The sequence below is a fragment of the Typopeltis vanoorti genome, chromosome 8, assembly GCF_054136105.1.
Source record: "Typopeltis vanoorti isolate ZY-2024b chromosome 8, IOZ_Tvanoo_1.0, whole genome shotgun sequence".
Lineage (NCBI taxonomy): Eukaryota > Metazoa > Arthropoda > Arachnida > Uropygi > Thelyphonidae > Typopeltis > Typopeltis vanoorti.
Window position 1 is genome coordinate 3243005 of NC_143556.1, and position 20778 is coordinate 3263782.

General features: G+C 36.0%; 1 protein-coding gene across 1 annotated transcript in view; it reads left to right on the top strand.

Moving 5' to 3' along the window:
• LOC150103682 (GPI-anchor transamidase-like) overlaps nucleotides 1-19871 on the top strand; it is a 158685-nt gene extending 138814 nt beyond the window's left edge. The window contains exons 7-9 of the mRNA XM_090396491.1: nucleotides 8068-8178; nucleotides 14881-15068; nucleotides 19770-19871. Coding sequence (XP_090252617.1) covers nucleotides 8068-8178; nucleotides 14881-15068; nucleotides 19770-19791 — 321 coding nt within the window. The 3' untranslated portion in view covers nucleotides 19792-19871. The remainder of the gene's footprint in view (nucleotides 1-8067; nucleotides 8179-14880; nucleotides 15069-19769) is intronic.
• The last annotated feature ends 907 nt before the right edge of the window (nucleotides 19872-20778 follow it).

Genomic DNA, 20778 nt, shown 5'->3' on the forward strand with positions numbered 1-20778 from the left:
CTCACAAGGAATTCACACTCTTCTATAACTGGAATTAGTATTCCAAAAGTCTACATTACAATGTCTGTCCTTGAATTCTTAAAGCTTGTTCCTGCCTTGTCTGGTCATCAAGGCCTTCAATATAGTCGCTTTAGAGGATATCTTCCGTAGATCTGTGTGAGTAGAATCTCTGCGAGAAACCGGGGGATTGGCAAGGTGACATCGCCTTGATTGGAATGGCATCAATTTGGTTTGTCCGTCACACGACGTCGCTCAGCTATTCAGTGCACGGATATAGCTTGGCCCAATACCAATGCTACGACAGACGATCCAAATGCCTTCCGCGATAAGCCAGGAACTTCCCCCCCGACGACGACGAGCTTGACTGCTCTCCAAGAGAGGAGGAACCAGGAATCCAGGAAAAAAAGATCTGGAATCGTGCTTGCAAGGCCTTTTTGTTTAACTCTTTCCTCTCGGCAAATCTCGAACTTCGCAATTCACGCCAACGCGGTCATGTGTGCTAACGTCGATCACCTTAGCTCCCTCTATTTTTTTTTTCGCACGTGTGTCTGCCTTCCTTTCTTGGAAGATGCTTAGGTTTCCTTTTCCAATACTTCTCTCCCTCCCTTCTTTTCCATAATGCAGGACAGCAAAAGTGACCCTTGAACCCTGACTCATAGGCCTTGCTAATTTAGTACTAGAGACTGGCTTTATCAAATGGATTTGCCAGCTTACATGGATCTCTATAACTGGTTCACACTTAATACAGATTATATATAAAATATAAAAGCTTATTATACAAATTCATGAAATTCCTAAATTTTAAGTGTTTTGTACTTGTAAACAGCTTACACTTATCCTATTGCCAACATTCCATATTCTCTGCCTTGGTTGTATTTGAGGTTGTGACCTGAATATTTTATAATAAACATTTCATAGCTTATTCAGGACACAACAGTACGCATAAGTACATGTTAGCAATCACTTTCTGCAGTATCTTGGGATTACCACAAGCCCATAAGTATCAAACGTCCACCTGAACTACAACTGCCAACTTTTGTTTTTTCAGCCTGAAGATGTTGAATGTGTGAATAATTGTATACATGAAATCCTTCATTGTATAATGTTCTACAGGCTATTGTATGAATGCTAGGGTAGGTGGAAATTCATAAGAGAACTGCCATTCTCTCATATTTTAAATATTCAGCTGTTGAAACACTCAAATACACTCGGGTCTCTTTTTATGTGGATTTGAAGTTATGCGGCGCACACACCCACAGATACGAGACCTTTCGACACTTCTGCGCATGTCAACAGAAGGAGAATCCATTCCGATAATAGGGTAATCCAGCATTTCCCAAACGTTTCCTATGATGGAAACACTTCACAAATCCTGAAATTTTCACGAAACACCTTGGTTATTTTGTAGTGTATTCATTAATAATTAATTAATTTATCTAATTTTTATTATTAATTAATAATTGATGATTAATTAATAATTAATTGAATTTGGCCGAATGGAGGAAAAAATCACCGAAGAAAAGCAATTTCTTTGGAAATGAAAATTGCAATTTTAGATCGCTTAGCAAAAGAAGAGGGATCTACAGTGATTAGTAAACATTTCAATTTAGACGAATCTACTATAAGAGGAATTAAAAAGAATGAAGTCGCAATAAGAAAATCTGTCATTTCTGGCACAGAACTAAGTGCCAAATTATCATCGTACTCAAGAAATGCTTTATTAGAAAACACAGAATGAGCCCTCTTAATTTGGATTGAAGAATTAACCCAAAGGGAAATTCCTATAAGTGGTTATTTAATTAAAGAAAAAGCTCTTCGGTTTTATGAACAGATGAAGCAATTAGAGCCATCTACTTCTGCTTCCCAGACTGATAAAGAATTTTCAGCTAGCAAAGGATGGTAAACTGGGTTTTTAAAAAGGAATGCACTTCATAAAGTGAAGATTACAGGCGAGGTTGCAGCAGCAGCAGATGAAGAAGCAGACAAAAATTTTTAACAGAAGTTAGCCACAATTATTGAAGATGATGGATATTGTTCCAATCAAGTGTTTGACGCGGACGAAACAGGATTGTTTTGGAAGAAAATGTCTAGTCGAACTTACATTGCAAAGTCTGAGAAAAAAGCAAGCAAAGATCGAGTAACCTTGTTACTTTGTAGCAATGCATCAGGAGATCGAATGTTGAAACCCCTCCTAGTAAGTCGATTTCTAAGACCACGTGCTCTAAAAGGTACATTGGATGGCTAATACAAAGTCCTGAGTAACAACTGCTGTATTTACTGAATGGTTCAATAATTGCTTTGTCCCAGAAGTGGAAACATACATGAAGCAAAAAGCTCTTGATTTTAAAGTTTTATTAATTGTTGACAATGCACCAAGTCATCCACATTTAGAACATCCAAATGTGCAGGTAGTGTTTTTTCTACCCAACACAAGCATTATTCAGCCATTAGATCAAGGCACAATTGCTACTTTTAAAAAAATATTGCGTTAAGCACACTTTTCAATTTATATTGGATAAACTAGAAAATGAATCATTAACAGTAACTGACGTTTGCAAAAATTTTATATTTTGGACTGCTTAAATTATTTTGCATCTGCTATCACTGAAATAAGACCACAAACTTTAAATGCGTGCTGGAAAGCAGCTCGGCCTGGATGTATTGCAACCATGCAAACATCTTACATTATCAGCTGAAATCATTACATTGGCACATGAAATTGGTGGAGAAGGTTTTGATAATAATATATTTAGCCAGAACGATGTAGACGAATTGCTTGTGGATAATGCCTTAAGTGACGATGATATTATTGGATATCGATTAACTTTAGATATCGTCGAAAATCCAGAAAACGATAGTGAAGCGGAAGAAAAACCTGTCTCCCTCACTGCAAATATAATTCGAGAAGGTCTTGAACTGTGCAATAAATTGGAAAATCATACAAATTCTGAACGAGCCTTTAAATTCCAGCGTGAGCTGAAGAACTGTATGTCTGGATATCGCAAGCTGTATAAAAAATTAGTGAAATCATCATCGCAAATTTTGATCACTGATTACATTTCAGACGAAAAAAAATCAGCACAGAACGAGGGTGAAGCTAATTCTGTTTGTGAAGAACCATTGCCTTTACCATACAGATCTGATGTGCTGACTATCTCTTCTGGTGATGAAAGTGATTTTGCACACCAGTTTGCAAACGTTGCCGAATATTGTCTAATAGCGATGATAATTCTGATGACAAAATGTTAAAAAAAATGTCACTTTTCAATAAAATTAAATGAATAAAGCTTTAAGACAAACTTAGGCATTCTTATTTTCCTGAATTTTCATAAACTTTTTTATGCGATTTTAGGTTTATTTTAATTCATTGCTGTGGTTTTAGAAAATTATGGAATGTATCCCTGATTTTTCAACTTAAGTTAGGCCTTTTTTGTGCGATTTTTTTATATGCGGTTTTCTGTGGAACGTCTCTACCGCATAAAAAGAGACCCGACTGTACTTCAGTGGACATCACCAAATACAGTCATCCCTCGACTTACTTCCGTTCTAGTTATGTTCGTTCGAAGATACGTCTATGATCCCATAAGGGAATAAATAATATTTATAACTGTACTTTGAAACAAGATGCAAGAGAGCATAAAGTAAAAAGGTTTTTATTTAGCAACAATACAGTGGCAACAGCACATACAGCGGCAACCTCCCTCGGCAGCTGGCACGCGGCTTTAACAGTTCCTCTGTTGATTTTGTGTTTAAAAACTTTTGTGTATTTATCGTTAAATATTTCGCGATATTTTGTGCAACATGGTCCCTACACTCCCAATTAAAAAACCGAGTGAAGAATCACAGAAAAAGAGGTGAGCATTTGATCTTGAAACGAAGTTGAAGGTCAACGATAGTGACAAAGCAATGACAAGGTCCTGTCAGTGATTGGAAAAGCTACTTCCATCATGTGTAGAAGACCTGGACCAAAAGCCTATACCCCTTAGCATTATGACCATAACCACTAAGGCACTAAGTCTCTTCGACATGTTGAAGGAGAAAGCAGGATCCGATTATGACTACTAATTCAACGCTTCTTCCAATTGGTCCATGAGATTCAAGGCCTTTTGTACTGCATAATGTGAAAATGTATGGTGAATTTGCAAGTTCCAATAAGAAGGCTACCAAGGAGTTTGTGGAGAAATTGGATAAAATATTACGGAGGAAAATTATTTGCCATAGTAAATATTTAATATGGATGAGACCTCCTTGCTTCAGAAAAAAATGCCCGGGCAGACAATTCATCCACAAAAAGCATAAAATCTATGCATGGTTTCAAAGCTCTTAAAGATTGAGTTACGATTCTGTTAATGGGTAATGTGGCTGGATATAAACCGAAACCATTTGTGATATGCACACTGAAAATCCACGAGCCTTCAAAAACATTACGAAGCATACCCTTCCAGTTTATTAGCGGAGATATAAAAAACCATGGATGACTCAAAAATTGTTTGCGGATGCCTTAATCAACTGTAATGTTGAAATGGAAGGCTATTGTGTGAAAGAAAATAAAATTTAAAATTTTATTAATTCTAGATAATGCTCCAGGTGTCTTATATTGGTGATCGTCACCAAGTTCAAGGTCATGTTTCTCCCTCCAAACCATTGGTGCACTCAGGGGATCCAGGGGGCCTGGGCCCCCACAAAAAGAAAAAGGGAAAAAAAACACTAGAAAATTTTCCAAAAATCTTGCCAGTTGTTCTGATTTTTCTATCCTTGCAGACAACCTGACCACGTGCCTCTCTGGCTGAATCAATTAATGTTTTCTTCAGGGCTTGCCACTGAATCTCCAAGGTTTGATTCCTGTTCTCAAACTCTTTCAGTTTTTCTTGAATAATGTTTGCGTATTTGGTCTACATTTCACATCCCAAAGCTGCTCAACTTTTATTTGCTTTAAAACTTTCTTACATATTCTTCTTTTCAATATGAAATTCAATTTTATCCTTCCCAAATGGCAATCACTTCCAATTTCTGTACATTCTAGTGTCCTACACCAGTGAGAAAACATCACTATCAACAATGATATAGTCAATGAGACTTTTCTTATTCCCTGCTTCTTCTCTCCCTATGGATTTATGCACATTTTTATGTTGGAACATTTTGTTAGTAATAACCAGTCTATGTCCTGAGCAGAAATCCAACAGGTATTTGCCATTGTTATTAGCTTTTCCCTTTTCTCCAGATTTTCCCAAAATATTTCTGTATGTCTGAAAATCATTTCCTACTCTGCTATTTAGATTCTCATCAAGGATCAACTTTTCCTTTTTTCATTATGTCAGTTACTTTCTCTAAGTTTCAAAAAATTTCTCCACTTCTACCTTAGTAGAACCTTCTGTAGTACCATAGGTGCAAATAATTCTCATTATCCAGTCTCCCATTCTGATGTTTGCGCATATCACTCTACTTGATATTGCCTGCCATTCAAAAGGATTAGCTTCATTTTTAGTGTTGAATAGTATAGCTTCTCCATCTTTTCCCTTTTTGTTATTGCCTGAATATAACATTTTGTATTTATTGCTTAGAAAGATCTCACCGGTTTTTGTCTTTTTTTGTTTCAGTCACCCCTATTATGTTGATCTGGTACTTATCCAATTCCTCAGCTAGTTCTATTTCTTTGCCATTCAGGTTTCTTATGTCGATAGTACCGATCTTGAATTCTGATGGTGAGTTGGGGGTGTGTTTCAGGATTTGTTCCAGTAGCTGCCTTTTCACTGTTCTCCCTGGTTCCTTGGTGAAAACAATGGGGACTTGTCTAACCCCCCCAGCTGGCATTAAATTTTGTCATGTTGTGCCATCATTTTACTTGTGATTTTAGCTAATAAGATTACAGTTTGGTCAGCTGAATCCTAAATTGCCAGCCTGTTCTCGTTCATTCAGTATCCAGATTGATACCTCACAGGGTGCCCCACAAGACTGGAGGATTGGACATTACGTCAGAACCCCCCCCCCCAGTCAGTTCTCCACATTTGTTTAACTGCTATGTGGAGGTCCCCTCTCAGCTATACCACTTTGACCCTTGAGCTTCCCTAAATATTACCATTTCAAATTAATAAATATTATATATATTAAGCCACGTGTAAGAACTTCCCAATTATTTGGACACATCTGTAGAATGAGTGAGGACCAGAAGATAAATACATTCATGTTTGGTATTATGGATGGTGTAAACAGAAGAGGTAGACCATACAGAAAATGAATAAATGACATAAAGGACTGGTGTGGAATGGATGTACAGAAACTGCGATACTATGTACTGGACCAAGAACGGTGGAAGAAGATAGTGAAGGAGGCATTGGACCCCAACAGGCAGTGAACCCATGGTTTGTGATGATGAACTTTCCAAAGAAGTTATTTTACTTAATAAAATGCTTGTTTTGTTGTTGTATTAACAGACTTTTTTCTTCTTAAGAAAATAGTGAAGAAGATAGTGAAGGAGGCATTGGACCCCAACAGGCAGTGAACCCATGGTTTGTGATGATGAACTTTCCAAAGAAGTTATTTTACTTAATAAAATGCTTGTTTTGTTGTTGTATTAACAGACTTTTTTCTTCTTAGAGGAATGAAACATACCAAGCTTATACTGTAAAAATAACATTGAAATATTTGTGTAATTTAAGGTACTCAACAACAATATAAGATAATCAATATAAGAATGTTGTTTATTTGACATGTCATCATTTTCCAAACTCAAAATAGTTGTGCAGAAATTTTGTTGATCATAAAATCTTGTTTTTCTCTGTTCCCTTTATGGAAATTTTATTATTTTAAAGGAAAACAATGAAAATGGTGTAAAATAACAGTGCTTTCCTTCCAGTAAAACAAAGGATCTGAACAAAATATATCTTGTTTCCAATGATTATGTATTTTGAAATTTTAAAAATACAAGTGCAGTTATTTCCAATAATAAATAATTTTGTTTTTAGATTTGATCTGATCTGATATGACATGTTTGAAGCAGGTATAATTTTACTATTATTATTGAAGGCCTTTAGGGAGTCAAGAACTCATCATGGGAGGCCATACATCACCCAAACCAGTTTGTAGGATTATGCTAATCAGGTTTTTGTAGCACTGGTTGGCCGAGTGGTTAGCGTATCCGCTCTCCAGCCAAAAGACTGCGGGTTCGAATCCCACCGTGGGCATGGATGTCTGTGAAAGCCTAGTGGTGATAGTCGGCAGTAGATGCCGTCGGTGTTAGTTGATGAAGGTTGGTGGAGTAGTGAGACGAAGAGTTGATGCCCTCCCTCGATGAGTCTTTGGACTCCCTGGAGGTGTGATATAATAATAATATAATATGCTGTTTGGAAATTTCATATGCCAAAGTTCATAACTTTGATAGAGGCATACAAACTTCTGAAAGTGTCATTCAGGAATTTTTCATTTTATGTAAGATGTGAAGAAGATGAGAGGGCACCCGTGGAAGCCGAGAATGAATGCATTCAAGAAAGGGATGAGAGCTAGATTCTCTCAATAGAGCAGTGTGTAATTCAAACTGGCTTGGTTTTGAAGGTGGAAAGTGTAGATTGTGTGAATGAATTCAAGAGAAGTTATGACAGGTGGTGTGAGCAATACATGTCCTCCCTTGATGAATCCCTGACTTTCTGGAGGTCTCTTGTAATAATAATAAACTAGGCATTTAATAGAGACATGCATGGTAGACATAATACAGTTTTTTAAATAATGATTAAAGGAACTAAATTTGAGAAATATATAGGTGCATTTAATAATTCTAGTTTTCTTTATTTGTGAAACCGTTATTTAAAAAATGGTATAATTATTGAACTCGGCATTTGTATTCAAAAACTAAACTGCAGTGAGAACAGCATAAAACAATTTAAAATTAAAACTTAAATGCAAGAGTAAAGTGTCTTATATTTTTCAGAGCTACCAGCTTGATAAATATTTTTTATATAATAACTTTTCTTTTGTACTGTTTTCATATTTTGTGATTTCATGTTAAAGTTCTAGATTTCCACATTTTAAGGTGAACTGTTGACAACTAACTTTTTTTTTTTATTATTATTTCAGCATCATGGTGATCCTACTATTGGAGTTTATGTGATTGATCGCTATACTTATTATGCATTAGACTTCCTTGAAAAGGTGAAAAAAGATGGAAAGAAAACTATGGGACAATTTGTAAGTCATTGATAAGGATTTTGAATGGATTTCATTTATTTGCAATTACAATATTTCCTAACTTCTTAAACTTATCAAAGCATTATCATAATCTGTTAAGCATTTTAAATTTTCCATTTTTGTTAATGTTGAGGCTTTGTATGTTGGAATTGATTAACCATTTGGCTATGATGCCAAGTTTCCTGCTTATATCCCTTTCAAAATAAGTGTTTGATATGTAGTGCTATTTTTGGTTTTGGTATAAACAGAAAAGGAAGATGGAAATTTTGATGAAAGCTAGTTACAATATGCTCAGTCATCCCATGTAGATCCTATGGAAAAAGAATAGGAATGTAAAATGTAATGGGAAGTAAATGTTTCTTTACCAGTAAGAATTATTTTGTTGGGATGTATTCATTGCTGTTGTTTATATAAGAAAACTGAAAACAATAATCCAATCAAAGAAAAGAAAGAGACATTACAAAAATCTTCCCACTTGGCATTGATATAATGCCAGATAACTCTTGAAGGAGAGTAGTTATTTAAGTGTTATTCCATGGGAGAAGACAGACAACATTTACTGTATAACTTAGAGGGATCACTAGTATGGAAAGTTCATGATCGTTTGGAGAGCATTTAGGGCAGAGCTTGAAAATTTTTATGCTGTCTCACCAGCCAGGTAAATATCTCATTAGCCAGGTATTAGCCTGGGTGTACTTTACCATGGTTGCCTGAAATATGTCATGTATTTAATCCCAGATCTGGTCAATTTATAAACTTGTTGATGCTATGGCTACTTTTTATCGTGGATAACTACCAGTGTTGAAGCAAATATTTTAGCTACTTATATATTATAGTGTTTTTCAATCTGTAGAGAAAAAAATCTGTGCATTTTATAAGTGGTACAAGACCATTTAATATTTTTATTATTATTTTTTAATACATGATCATTTTCATATACAGCATCACTTCTAACACTTATAACTTGAATCACTTTTATGGAAACAATCACACAATTTTTTTCTCTGCAATTATAAACAAATGTTGAGAACATTGAGTATCATAAAAACTCTGAAAAATTATCCTTAGGTCTACCACATATAACTACATTAGTGGGTCTCTGAATTCTGATTGGCTTGGAAACATTGTTGGAAGACAGAACTAGTGAGTCATATGCCACAGCAGCAAATTAGAAAACCTTCAAAAAACGTTTCATCAGAATTGGTATAAAGAAATATTTGGAATTTAAAAAAAAAAAAAAAAATCCATAATACTTTTTTTCATCTTTCCACTGTTGATGTTTCAAGTTCTGCATATTCTGTCACTAGTAAAGAAACATCAACAGTGGAAAGATGAAAAAAAGTATTACGGATTTTATATATACAGATAATTACAGCTGTCTACTATATCTATTTTAGGTTGCCATGTCACAATTAATTAATTTTTGCCTTTCAGTAAGACTGAGCACTTTCTAAAGATAAAATGAGGCATGCATATCATCTTCAAATTCCTGATGTGTACTGATAGTACTGCATGAAAAAGTTGGATCATTACTAACACATCCTATTGGCTTTTTCTCCTATCACTTTTCCTCCCAATTAATCTTATCTGTCAAGACTCCAATATTATTGGATCACATATTTCTTTTTCTAAGGCACTTTTTTTACTGTATCAATCCATCTTAGTCTAGATTTTCCTCTGGGTCTTTTTCTTGCCTCCTGACAAAGAACAGTTGTTTGGCTAACATTTCTTCACCATTCTGTTTAAATGACCATACCACCTGAGATTAGCTCTGCTAACACATTCTTAAATGCAAACAGTGTCAATGCAAACAAATAAGCTCTATATTACCTGAACCTAACCCAGCTTGTTCTTGTCCAGGCTTCCCATCCAATTTTTATTAGCCATTTTTTGAATATACTTGCATCAATATTACCAGGAACACTCAGCAGGGAAATTCCTCTATATTATTATTATTATTATTACGCAACACCTCCAGGGAGTCCAAAGACTCATCGAGGGAGGGCACCTACTCTACAACTCTCTGTCTCCACCACTCAATCCACCAACTACAACGAGCCGCAACTACCATTATCATTTATATCAGGGGTCTCCAAACTATGGCCCATGGGTCAGATGCAGCCCGCAATATGATTTTATCCGGCCCACCAATTGGACTAATTTTTCAATAAGAATCCGCAAAAAAAACACTGGGTGTTGATAGATCTCAAATGCATTAATTAAAATTGTGTTCAAAATATATTCCCGAATAGCAAAAAGTAACCGTAATACAAGTTACAGTGTTTCTGACTGTAAAAGGTCTGTTAAAATGGACTAACAAAGAAAAAAAAATTGAATTTTACAAAATTTTACAAGCAAATTTCAAGAAATTTGTTTGTAAATTTATCTCTATTTTAGGGACAACGTATCTTTGCAAACAAACTTTTCCCCGAATGAAATATATCAAGTCAAAATACAGGGCAAATTTATCTGATGAACATCTGAAATTGCTACTTGTAATTAGCACTTCAAAATTTGAACCCGAGTTTAATAATATTTTAAAAATACAAACACAGTTACATCATTCACATTGATGGTTTTATTATAATTTGTGATAAAAATGAGAATTTGCTGATAGTGTTCATTGTCATTAATATACGATAATTTATTCTCACATACTCTGTAATCATTTTTTATCTGCTTTCAATAAAACTCATATATCTAGTTCTAGAGTTTTTTTTTTTTTTTTTTACTATGGCCTGCTAAACAGTGGTGAAGTATCCAATGTGGCCTTCATGGCGAAAAGTTTGGAGACCACTGATCTACACCAACACCTACTGCCTATCATCACTGCTAGTATTTTCCAGACAATCACAAACATCCATGCCCACCCTGGGATTCGGACCCACAGCCTTTTTGCTGGAGAGTGGATACACTATTTTACAAGATTATTGAGATCTCTGAGATGTGGTTGACAGAAGATGATATAATAACAGGAATAGAAGTAGCAGGGTACAGCATTTTTTGGCAGGATAGGAAGGGAAAACGGTGGTGGAGTACTGCTTATGATAAGTGACAACTTATGTCCTCTAAGAGTGGAGGTTTTGGAAGGTGGTGACATTAATGGTTTTGAAGGCATATGGTGTGAAGTAGAGGTGGGCAAGACAGGATATTTGGTGTGGTGTTGCTACGAGCCCAGAAGAGCTGATAATAACTGAGATGACATCTCTCCCATCAGTTGGAGAGTGACTATGTGATTTTGACTTGGAAAATGAATAGACATGCAGGAGTATCGAAGAAAATGGAATGTATATAGAATTGTAAGGCGGGTAATTATAATAGTCTTAGATATCAACTTGGGACAGTTCCATGGACGGAGGAATTTGAAGGGTGAGATATTATTAGTACTTGGGAAATTGTGAAGGAATATTTGTTAGCAGCAATAGTCAGCTGTATTCCACCAGTGAAGAAAAGAACACAATTTGGTGTAAAGTGGATGACAAACAATATCAAACAGGAACTGCAGGTAAAAAAGAGATATAAGGAGAGGGGGCGGACAGCAGATGCATGAGGAATATAAGACTTAGGCCAGGAGAGTGACTAGTATGGCGAGGAAGGCAAAACTGGAATATGAGAGGAGATTGGCATTAAGATCTTAGGGAATTTTTTAGATATTTGGCCAGTAGAGGAGAAATGATTATGGAAGAATGACATTGTGGGATCAAAATAAGAATAGAGTGACTGATGCAGAGGACACAGTGGAGTTGTTCAATGAACACTTTATTGGAGTATTTCATCCTGGAGAAATAGGTTTTAATACTAGAGGAATAGGGCAGGTTCGAGGTTTAGAAATGCATGAGGAGAGTGTTTTCCGAATACTGGGTACTCTGGATGTCAGTAAAGCTGGGGGACTGGATGGTATTTCACCACGGGTTTTGAGAGAATGTGCTAAAAAACTGACACCTCCGTTGACCTGGCTTTTCAATGAAAGTCTGACTACAGGAAAGGTACCCAAAGAAAGGTAAGATAGTGCTATTGCATAAGGGCAGTAGCAGACTGGGAGTGTATAATTATAGGCCAGTTTGTGTGTCATTAGTTAAGGTCTTGGAGAAATTAGTGAGGGACCATATACAACATTGGGCAGATGAGGGTAATGTTATCTGTGAGAATCAACATAGATTTGTTAAGGAGTGCTCTTTCTTTAGTAATATGATTGCCTTTTATAATAAAGTGACAAGAGCAGTTGATGAGGGAAAGGCATATACTGCCATTTTTTTTTTGATTTTGCAAAGGCATTTGATATCAACGCTAAGCTGATACTTAAGTTGCAGCACATGGGTTTAGATGTCGGGTTAGTCAACTGGATTCAGGATTGGCTGTGTGTTAGGTATCAGAGAGTTGTGTATGGTGGGGCAATATCAAGAAAGCAGAAAGTTACAAGTGGGGCCCCACAGTGGGGCACTGGGACCTGTATTGTTTAACCTTTATATCAATGACATTGTCAATGGATTGCAAGGGGATGTTCAGTTGTTTGTGGATGACGTGAAGCTGGGCAGGGTTATTAGTAATAGTGCAGATGTGGTAGTCCTGCAAGAGGATTTGAATAAACTGGACAGATGGGCAAATGAATGGGGGTGTTGGTTTAATGCAGCAAAATGTAAAGTTTTGAAGTTTGGGATACATCGATGGGATGCTGCATACTCAATTGGAGGAGCTGTACTGGAGGAAGTAAGAGAGACAAGAGATCTTGGGGTGATGATTGATAGAAAATTGAAATTCAGGAAGCAAAGGTGGTGAAGGTAACCCAGAGGATTGATGCAGTACTGAGAAGGACGCCGACCTGCAGAGATAAAAGAGTTATCATTCCGTTGTATAAGACTCTGATCAGACCACACTTAGACTATTGTTCTCAGATTTGGTCCCCAGGATTTGAAGGGGATAAATTACAGAGGAGGATAACAAAAATGTTTTCAGGACTGTACAATGTTAGTTATGAGGATTGGCTGAGGGAATGTGGATTGCAGAGTTTGGTGGATAGAAGAAAGAGAGGTGATATGATCGAGACTTTTAAACTGTTGAGAGGCAGTTACAAGATTGACACTGGCGAGTTATTTCACTTGGTGGAACGGCATGAAGGAGCAATAACAAGAGACCATTCCTGGAAGTTACAAAAGGAAGCTGTGAGCAAGAGGGCGAGGAGTGTTTTCTTTGCATGGAGGGTGGTTGAACCATGGAATGCATTACCTGATAGAGTGGTGAGAGCAAGAACGGTCATCGAGTTCTAGGAGTGGTATGATAGACTGTGTTTCCTAGGAAGGTCCTCCCACGATGAGTCTCTTGACTCCGTGGAGTCCTGAATAAATTAAAACCGAACAAAAGAAATATCTGGAAAGAAAACCAAAAGTGAGAAATGTAACAAAGGAATAAAAGGATACTCTTCTCTTAGAAATGTAAAAGTTGTGGAATTGTTTTGCTAACAGCTTTTTTTATCTCTGAAGATTCTGCACTCATTAGGATATAGAATCTTTGAATATAAACACAAGATGACAATATGAAAAAGTACAAATGCAAAAATGTTTGAAGATTATGTTTGAAGTTTCTATATCCTAATGGATATAGAACATAAATGGAGCTGTTAAAAACAAAATTCATTAGTATATAGAATCGTCAAACATAAAAGGAGCTGTTATCAATACAAATTCCACAACTCTTACTTAAATTTTGAATTAAAGAAATGCTGTATATTGTGCAGTTTTTCTTTTATTTACATTTCTAAGAGAAGAGTATCCTTTTATGCCAGCAGTACATCACTGGGTCTTACCTGATAGTAAAAAAATTCTGAATTTCTTGTTTAGAATTTTTGAATGTTTTACCTAAATTTTTGACTTTAATGGCACAATCTTCACATATTCATTATGAAGATTTCAGGTAAGTAACATTAATTTTCTATTTTCAGTTTTATTTTCTTGTGTGTTCTGTTGTCAGTTTGATTTCCTGCTAGGAAATCATATAGTGACATCATTTGCTAGGAAATTCAGTAATTTGACACATTGTTTGCTATCATAGGTTCTCTGGGACTTGGGCTGGACCTTTTCAGTAGTTCCTTATAGTACATCATTTTGTTATAGTGATGTTTACTATGATCTGTGTATACACTGTACTATAGTTTTTATGCAATATGACTGTTGTATTCTCAATTTTTTCTACCCCCTTTTTTTACTAGACATAATTGCAACACAATACAACTCATTGTTTTAAGTTGTATTGTTGCAAGGATGTAACAAGCCAATTATCAGAGACTAATGCTATTTTGGGGAATAATAATGGCATCTTTTATGCATTCTCACTCACAAAGGACTAAAATCTATAGCATGTTTAATGCTGTGAATAGGTGAAAGGTAATCTGAAAAACCTCATTCAAGATACCCAAAAAAAATTTTTTAAGCTATTGTTGCCTTCACTAAGTAAGGTGATGGTCTCACATCACCAAGCACTGAAAATTATCTGCCAGATAAAATTTTCACAAAAATTCATGGTGCATTTTAGTTCAAACTTGCATCTGGTCTAGAGCACAATGACAAACTAACCATTCTACCATTTCAGGATCTTGTCTTCTTGGTAATAAGCTAAAATTGTGTGCATACAAGCATAACATTTGAATTTGAGGCCTTTGTAACTTTTGTATATGTTGTCATTGAACTTTCTAATGTTTCCTTTTTGCAGCTTCAAGTTTGTCCAAAAAGAATGTGCATCTCAACAGTCACTTCACGGAGGGATCTTTTTCCAAGAGATCCAGATGATGTACCACTGACTGACTTTTTTGGAAGTGTACGTAATGTAGAACTGACTCGGTCGACTTTAAAATTGCCTCCCCTTGATGAAGTATTAAATAAAGCAAATGTGACCATTGGGTAAGTAAACTAATAACATTGAAAAACTTTTCGAATTTGTTTTGTTGTAATCAAGTAACACTTGCATAGTAAAATAATAGCATGTTGAATTTTCAGTTTCATAGTTACTTTTGTAATACACTAACTTTGACTATTGAGATTGTTCTTTTACAACATAATTTAAAATGCTTAATTTACAGTATTGTCTCAAAATTATGATAATAAAAATCTCATTCAATTTTTATTTTTAATAGTCAGTGAAAGTTCTTATTTATTCTGTTATATGATAAAGCCTTTACTGGTCATATTTTTTTAATTTCTTTATTTTTTCCTGGGTTGTTCATACTTGTTTCAAATGAATCTGTTATAATAATCATATATACAAGGTAATTGTTCAGTCCATACATACATGCCATGAATCATCTGAACACATTGAGGAGAAAACAAATTACTTAACATTGGATTTGAAGAAGAGTTATCGTGCACAAAATCAAATGGAAAAAACTACATAGCTTCATCCCAGTGAATGATTTTTTTGAAATTAGCATTTGAAATTTGGGAATCAGTAATTCTTAGACTTCCAACCAACAACCAAGGCTGCCTACTAGCTCCTATAGAGAACACTCCCCTTAGGGCTCCTAGTCTATTATGTCATGTGCTTATTTTTTGTATGGGCCTTGTTTGTTATTACAGTTCTTATATTGTATCCCAGATGATTTCTTTTGACATATGAAGTTAAACCTGTGTTTAATTCATTCTTTGTGCTGTCTTCATTCTATTAAATTATAATTGCAAACAGGTGAAAGTACCTGTCATGGTTTAATGTCTCAACCACTCACAGTTTACTTTTCTTAAAGGATAGACAATGTTGGGAATGTGTTCTTGTTACATACTGTATATCCTAATGTTATTTCAAAGCTGCTGCTGATATTAATAGCACACTGAGTAATGATGTTCTGCATCTGAGCTGGATGTACATATCACATGACTGGAGGTTTGTAGAGGCAAATTTTGGTGTGCTACCCCCAAATTTGAGGCATTTGTGACATTGTGAGAGCATTGTGCTTTCTTTTAACCAAGTTGGTAAAGAGTATCATCATAAGAGTCTTATACCTCTACGACAATATGATTACCATATATTATCGTGTATAATGCGAAAAATTTATGGTAAAAAATACTACTTAAAGTTAGGGGTTCGCATTATATGCAGATCCTAAAAAATATAACATCTTATTAGACTTGCACACACAATATATACTACCTAATGTCTATGCAGCCAAATCTACTTAACCCACTCGCATTCGCCGACCGAGCACGCATCGTATCTGCGCATAAAGCTACTTACATTACTGGCTTTACGCGCAGATACGATGCGTGCTCTATCACCGAATGATAGAGCACAGTTAGGTATATCGGTTTAACCACAGTTCATTTTAAATATTATTCGTTAAACAAACCTAGCCTGAAAATGAGCCAACAGAAACATAAACGTTCAGCTTTTGAAACAGGATTTAAATTGAGTGTCATGCAGTTTGCAGAAGAACATAATAACAGTGTTGCTATGAAAGAATTTGGTGTAGCAGAGAGTAATATTAGCTTTGGCATAAGCAAAAAGACAGTCTTGAAAAAATCCCCAAAACAAAACGTGCCCGTCGTGGAGATGTAGCATCCTTTCCAGAACTCGAAGAAGAGCTAAATGAATGGATTTTGATGCAATGACAAGATGGCATTATAGTAACAAGAAATGCAATTCATTTTTGAGCTCCACAACTCAAGAATGGTATATTCAAGGACACACCAGTTATTTCATCTTTTCTTGCTTCGCCTGGGTGGTGCAACAGATTTATGGAACACAAAGCATTAACATCGACACCAAACAAAAATTGCGCAGAAGTTACCAAAGCAGCTTGAAGAAAAAGTGCAGTCCTTCCATAAATTTATCATAAAATTACGGAAGTGTCACGGATATGAACTTTTCCAAATTGGCAATATGGATGAGATGCCCATGTACTTTGATATACCTGGGAATTGAACAGTAAACTCAGTTGGTGAAAAGGGTGTCTTCATAAAAACAATGGGACATGAAAAAACACATTTTACTGTTGTTCTAGCATGCATGTTAGACGGAACCAAATTAAAGCTAACAGTGATGTTTAAACACGCTTTCACATGGCCACAACTTCGCCATTGCTCCAAGAAAAATACCTAGTGAGGATATTATGATCCAGATCGAAAGGGGAATCCACCACCTTCCACATCAAATCGCCAACAGTGTAAGACTGGATGTAGCTTGTGTCCTTTCCAAAGCAAGACCACCAAAAACCAACATATCCAACAAGGAATTTAAAGCTCTACGGGAAATGAGGAATAATAAAGAATTAGTTATCACCAAAGCGGATAAGGGAAATGCAACTGTAGTACTTAACCAAAAGGACTACAAAGGTAAGCTTAATGCTCTTCTATTAGATTGGCTACTTACTTCCCTATCAAATACAATCCCACCAACTCACAAATCAGAAAACTTCACAGGCTCCTTAAGAAAGTCACTTCTTGGCCTGTAGAAGTTACCAACAGATTAAAGCCATTTAACTCTATACCCCCCCCCCCCCGTATTTACGGACTCCCAAAAATACATAAAGAAAATGTGCCATTACGTCCCATAGTGGATGGCATTGATCCCCTCCACATACAAATTAGCTAAACATTTGGCCAAAGAGCTCACACACTATACTGGCAACACACCATCACACATAAAAAAACTCAGCCCACTTCAAAGCCAGCATAGAAAATCTTACACTCCAACATACTGACATAATGGTCAGCTTTGACGTCCCCTCCTTATTCACAAATGTCCCACTCAAGGAAACTTTAGAGCTAATCCAAGCTAAATTTTCTTCCGATATCTCAGCCCTATTTCAGTTCACAATGAACTCAGGCTATTTCGTTTGGCAGGGAAAATTCTACAAACAAATAGAGGGGACAGCCATGGGTTCACCACTCTCCCCATCCTTGGCCAATTTCTTTATGGAGACCTTTGAAGAAAAAAGCCTTAGCCTTTGCCCCACAAAAACCAACCATGTGGCTTCGCTACGTTGATGATGTGTTCGCTATTTGGCCACATGGCTCTGAAACACTCCTCTCCTTCCTTACATACTTAAACAACCAACACTCCAGAATCAAGTTCACCCTGGAAAAAGAGGAAAACAACACCCTCCCTTTCCTAGACACACTAGTCACCCGCCAGCCTGATGGAACTTTGGTTTTCTCAGTTTATAGAAAACCCACCCATACATACACCCCCCCCCCCAAAAAATCCAAAAAATATTAAAACCTATAAACCACAGCCCCCCCCTCCACAACGAAGATACATTCACCAACAATCCCCCCCCCCCCCCTCACAACAATATGGAGTGGTGAAAACACTATACAACAGGGCTAAACTAATCTGTTCTAACGACATGGCCCTAAACACTGAACTAAATCCCATCCTCAACACTTTCTCAGCCAATGGCTACCCCCCCCCCCCCGCAAAAAAAAAATCCAAAATATATTAAAACCTACAAACCACAGCCCCCCCCCTCCACAACAAAGATTACTCTAGATCCATCACCATTCCCTACAACCGAGGCACCTCGGAAAAAATTACCAAAATTTTAAAAAAACATGACCTCGCCTCCTGTTACAGGCCTTACAGAAAATTGGCATCCCTTATCCGCTCCACCAAAGACCAACCACTTCCCCTAGACCTACCTGGTGTATACCAGGTCCCTTGCAGTTGCAAATTGTCGTACTTTGACCAAACAGGCAGGACAGCGAATATCAGAATTTCTGAACACAAGGACTACATCCGGTTTCACAAGTACAGCCATTCTGGTCTTGCAGACCATGCTCTGGATACATGCCACAGAATATGGTGGAAGAAAGCTACAGTAATATAGCAAATACAAAGTCAAAAGACATTATGGAATCAGCTTCAGCCCTAAGAAACTCTCTAAACCTCAACAAATTTGGTTGTATGCGACTGCCCCAAATTTGGGAGGCATACATCAACAGACCTTCAGCCCAACGGCCAAGAACACCTACTTAGCCCGGTAGAGGGCACCATCAGGACTTCTAGGAGAACGATAACCTCATATCTTCATTCTCAGTTACTGTGTTGTAGTGCCTGCGTGCATGTGCCTTTTTGTAAGTTCCTTTTGAAAATGGCAACGTGACGTTGCCGAAATATCGGAAATATTTATTAAAGTATAATTTAATTTATATTTGGATCTACGTTGTTCAATTCCCTAAGTGATTTAGAATTGCATAACCAACATATAACCCTGTCTACATGTATTATTTATGTTATGGAACAAGATTAACAGATTGCATTATACATGGACATGGCATTTTAGGGCTAGTTTTCAAACAAAATTTCTAGTTTGCATTATACGTGGATCGCATTATACGCGATGATATACGGTATTTCATGTTTCATTCGATATTATTTTTTAAAACTTTAGTTTTATTGGTGTTGAATATTAATCCAATAATTACTGCATTTTATGTGTTTTGCATTCTTTTCTATTAGAAAAAATATTGCTGAAATTTTTTCTAACAGGGGTATAATACTGCACATGAGATTCTGCAAAATACTCATTGCTATTCTTGAGTTTTTATGCAAAAGTTTATTTTTTCTTATAAATTTTCTTGCAAATATTAATTCTTGAATTTATTTTCTAGATTTCTTGACCATCAACTTTGAAAAAATGGAAATAACAAACTAACTTGTGGCCATGGATCATACTCTTCCACAGACCTATTAAAGAAATTTCGTGTGTGTGTATATATATGTAAATATGTACAGTGGATGTTTTTTTTATACTGGGATCAAATTACAGTAATGTTTTGTTATGAAAACTAAGTGCATTCCTGATAAACAACACAAAGAAACTTCAGTAAGCCAACAAATTTTCTGCAAGGAATATGACATAGAAGAATGTGTGCAAGACAAGAATTGGAAATTATTCAAGAATAAAAGGATTTTCATCTTAAGTTTGTTTTAATAAAACCTCAAAATGACCATTTCCATCTAAATTTCATTATGTATATGCAGCAGACATTAAAGTAGCCAATTTATATCAAAACTGTGAGTTGATAAATTTCTTCAAAATCTCAATTGAAAAGAATGATGAACACATCAGAGATGTTTGTTTCTTTTCCAGTAAAAGTTGATGGAGCATTAAGCTGATGCTTGCTATAATGAACATGTTCAATCCCATCATTAAATTTTACCATTATAGAAATTTTATTTATGATTCTGATAAAATTTTTACATTGCTGAAACTGTCTTTCCTCATGTTTAATATGTAAGCTGCTTGCTACCTATTACAGTTTTATTTTTCTGCTTGTGCATAATTCATCATTTGATAATTCTTTCATAATTATGCAAGGAATTACAAACTTAGCCCATCTCATCAAAACTGATCTCTTTGGCCAGTGTAATATTCTTATGTTATGTCATCACTCAGCATAGCATTGACTGTGCTTCAACTTACCATTGATGGAACATTAAGCTGAAGCTTGCTGTAAATGAACATGTTCCATCCCCTGTAAATACGTGATAGTCGCTCTCGGTGACAGATTATTTTGCGCCGTAGGCAAAGTTTACAAGTGCGCCCCTTATTTCATAAACTAAAATATTTCTAATTGGCATTAAGCAAAATAAAATTGTCTTTCAGGTTAAATTAAT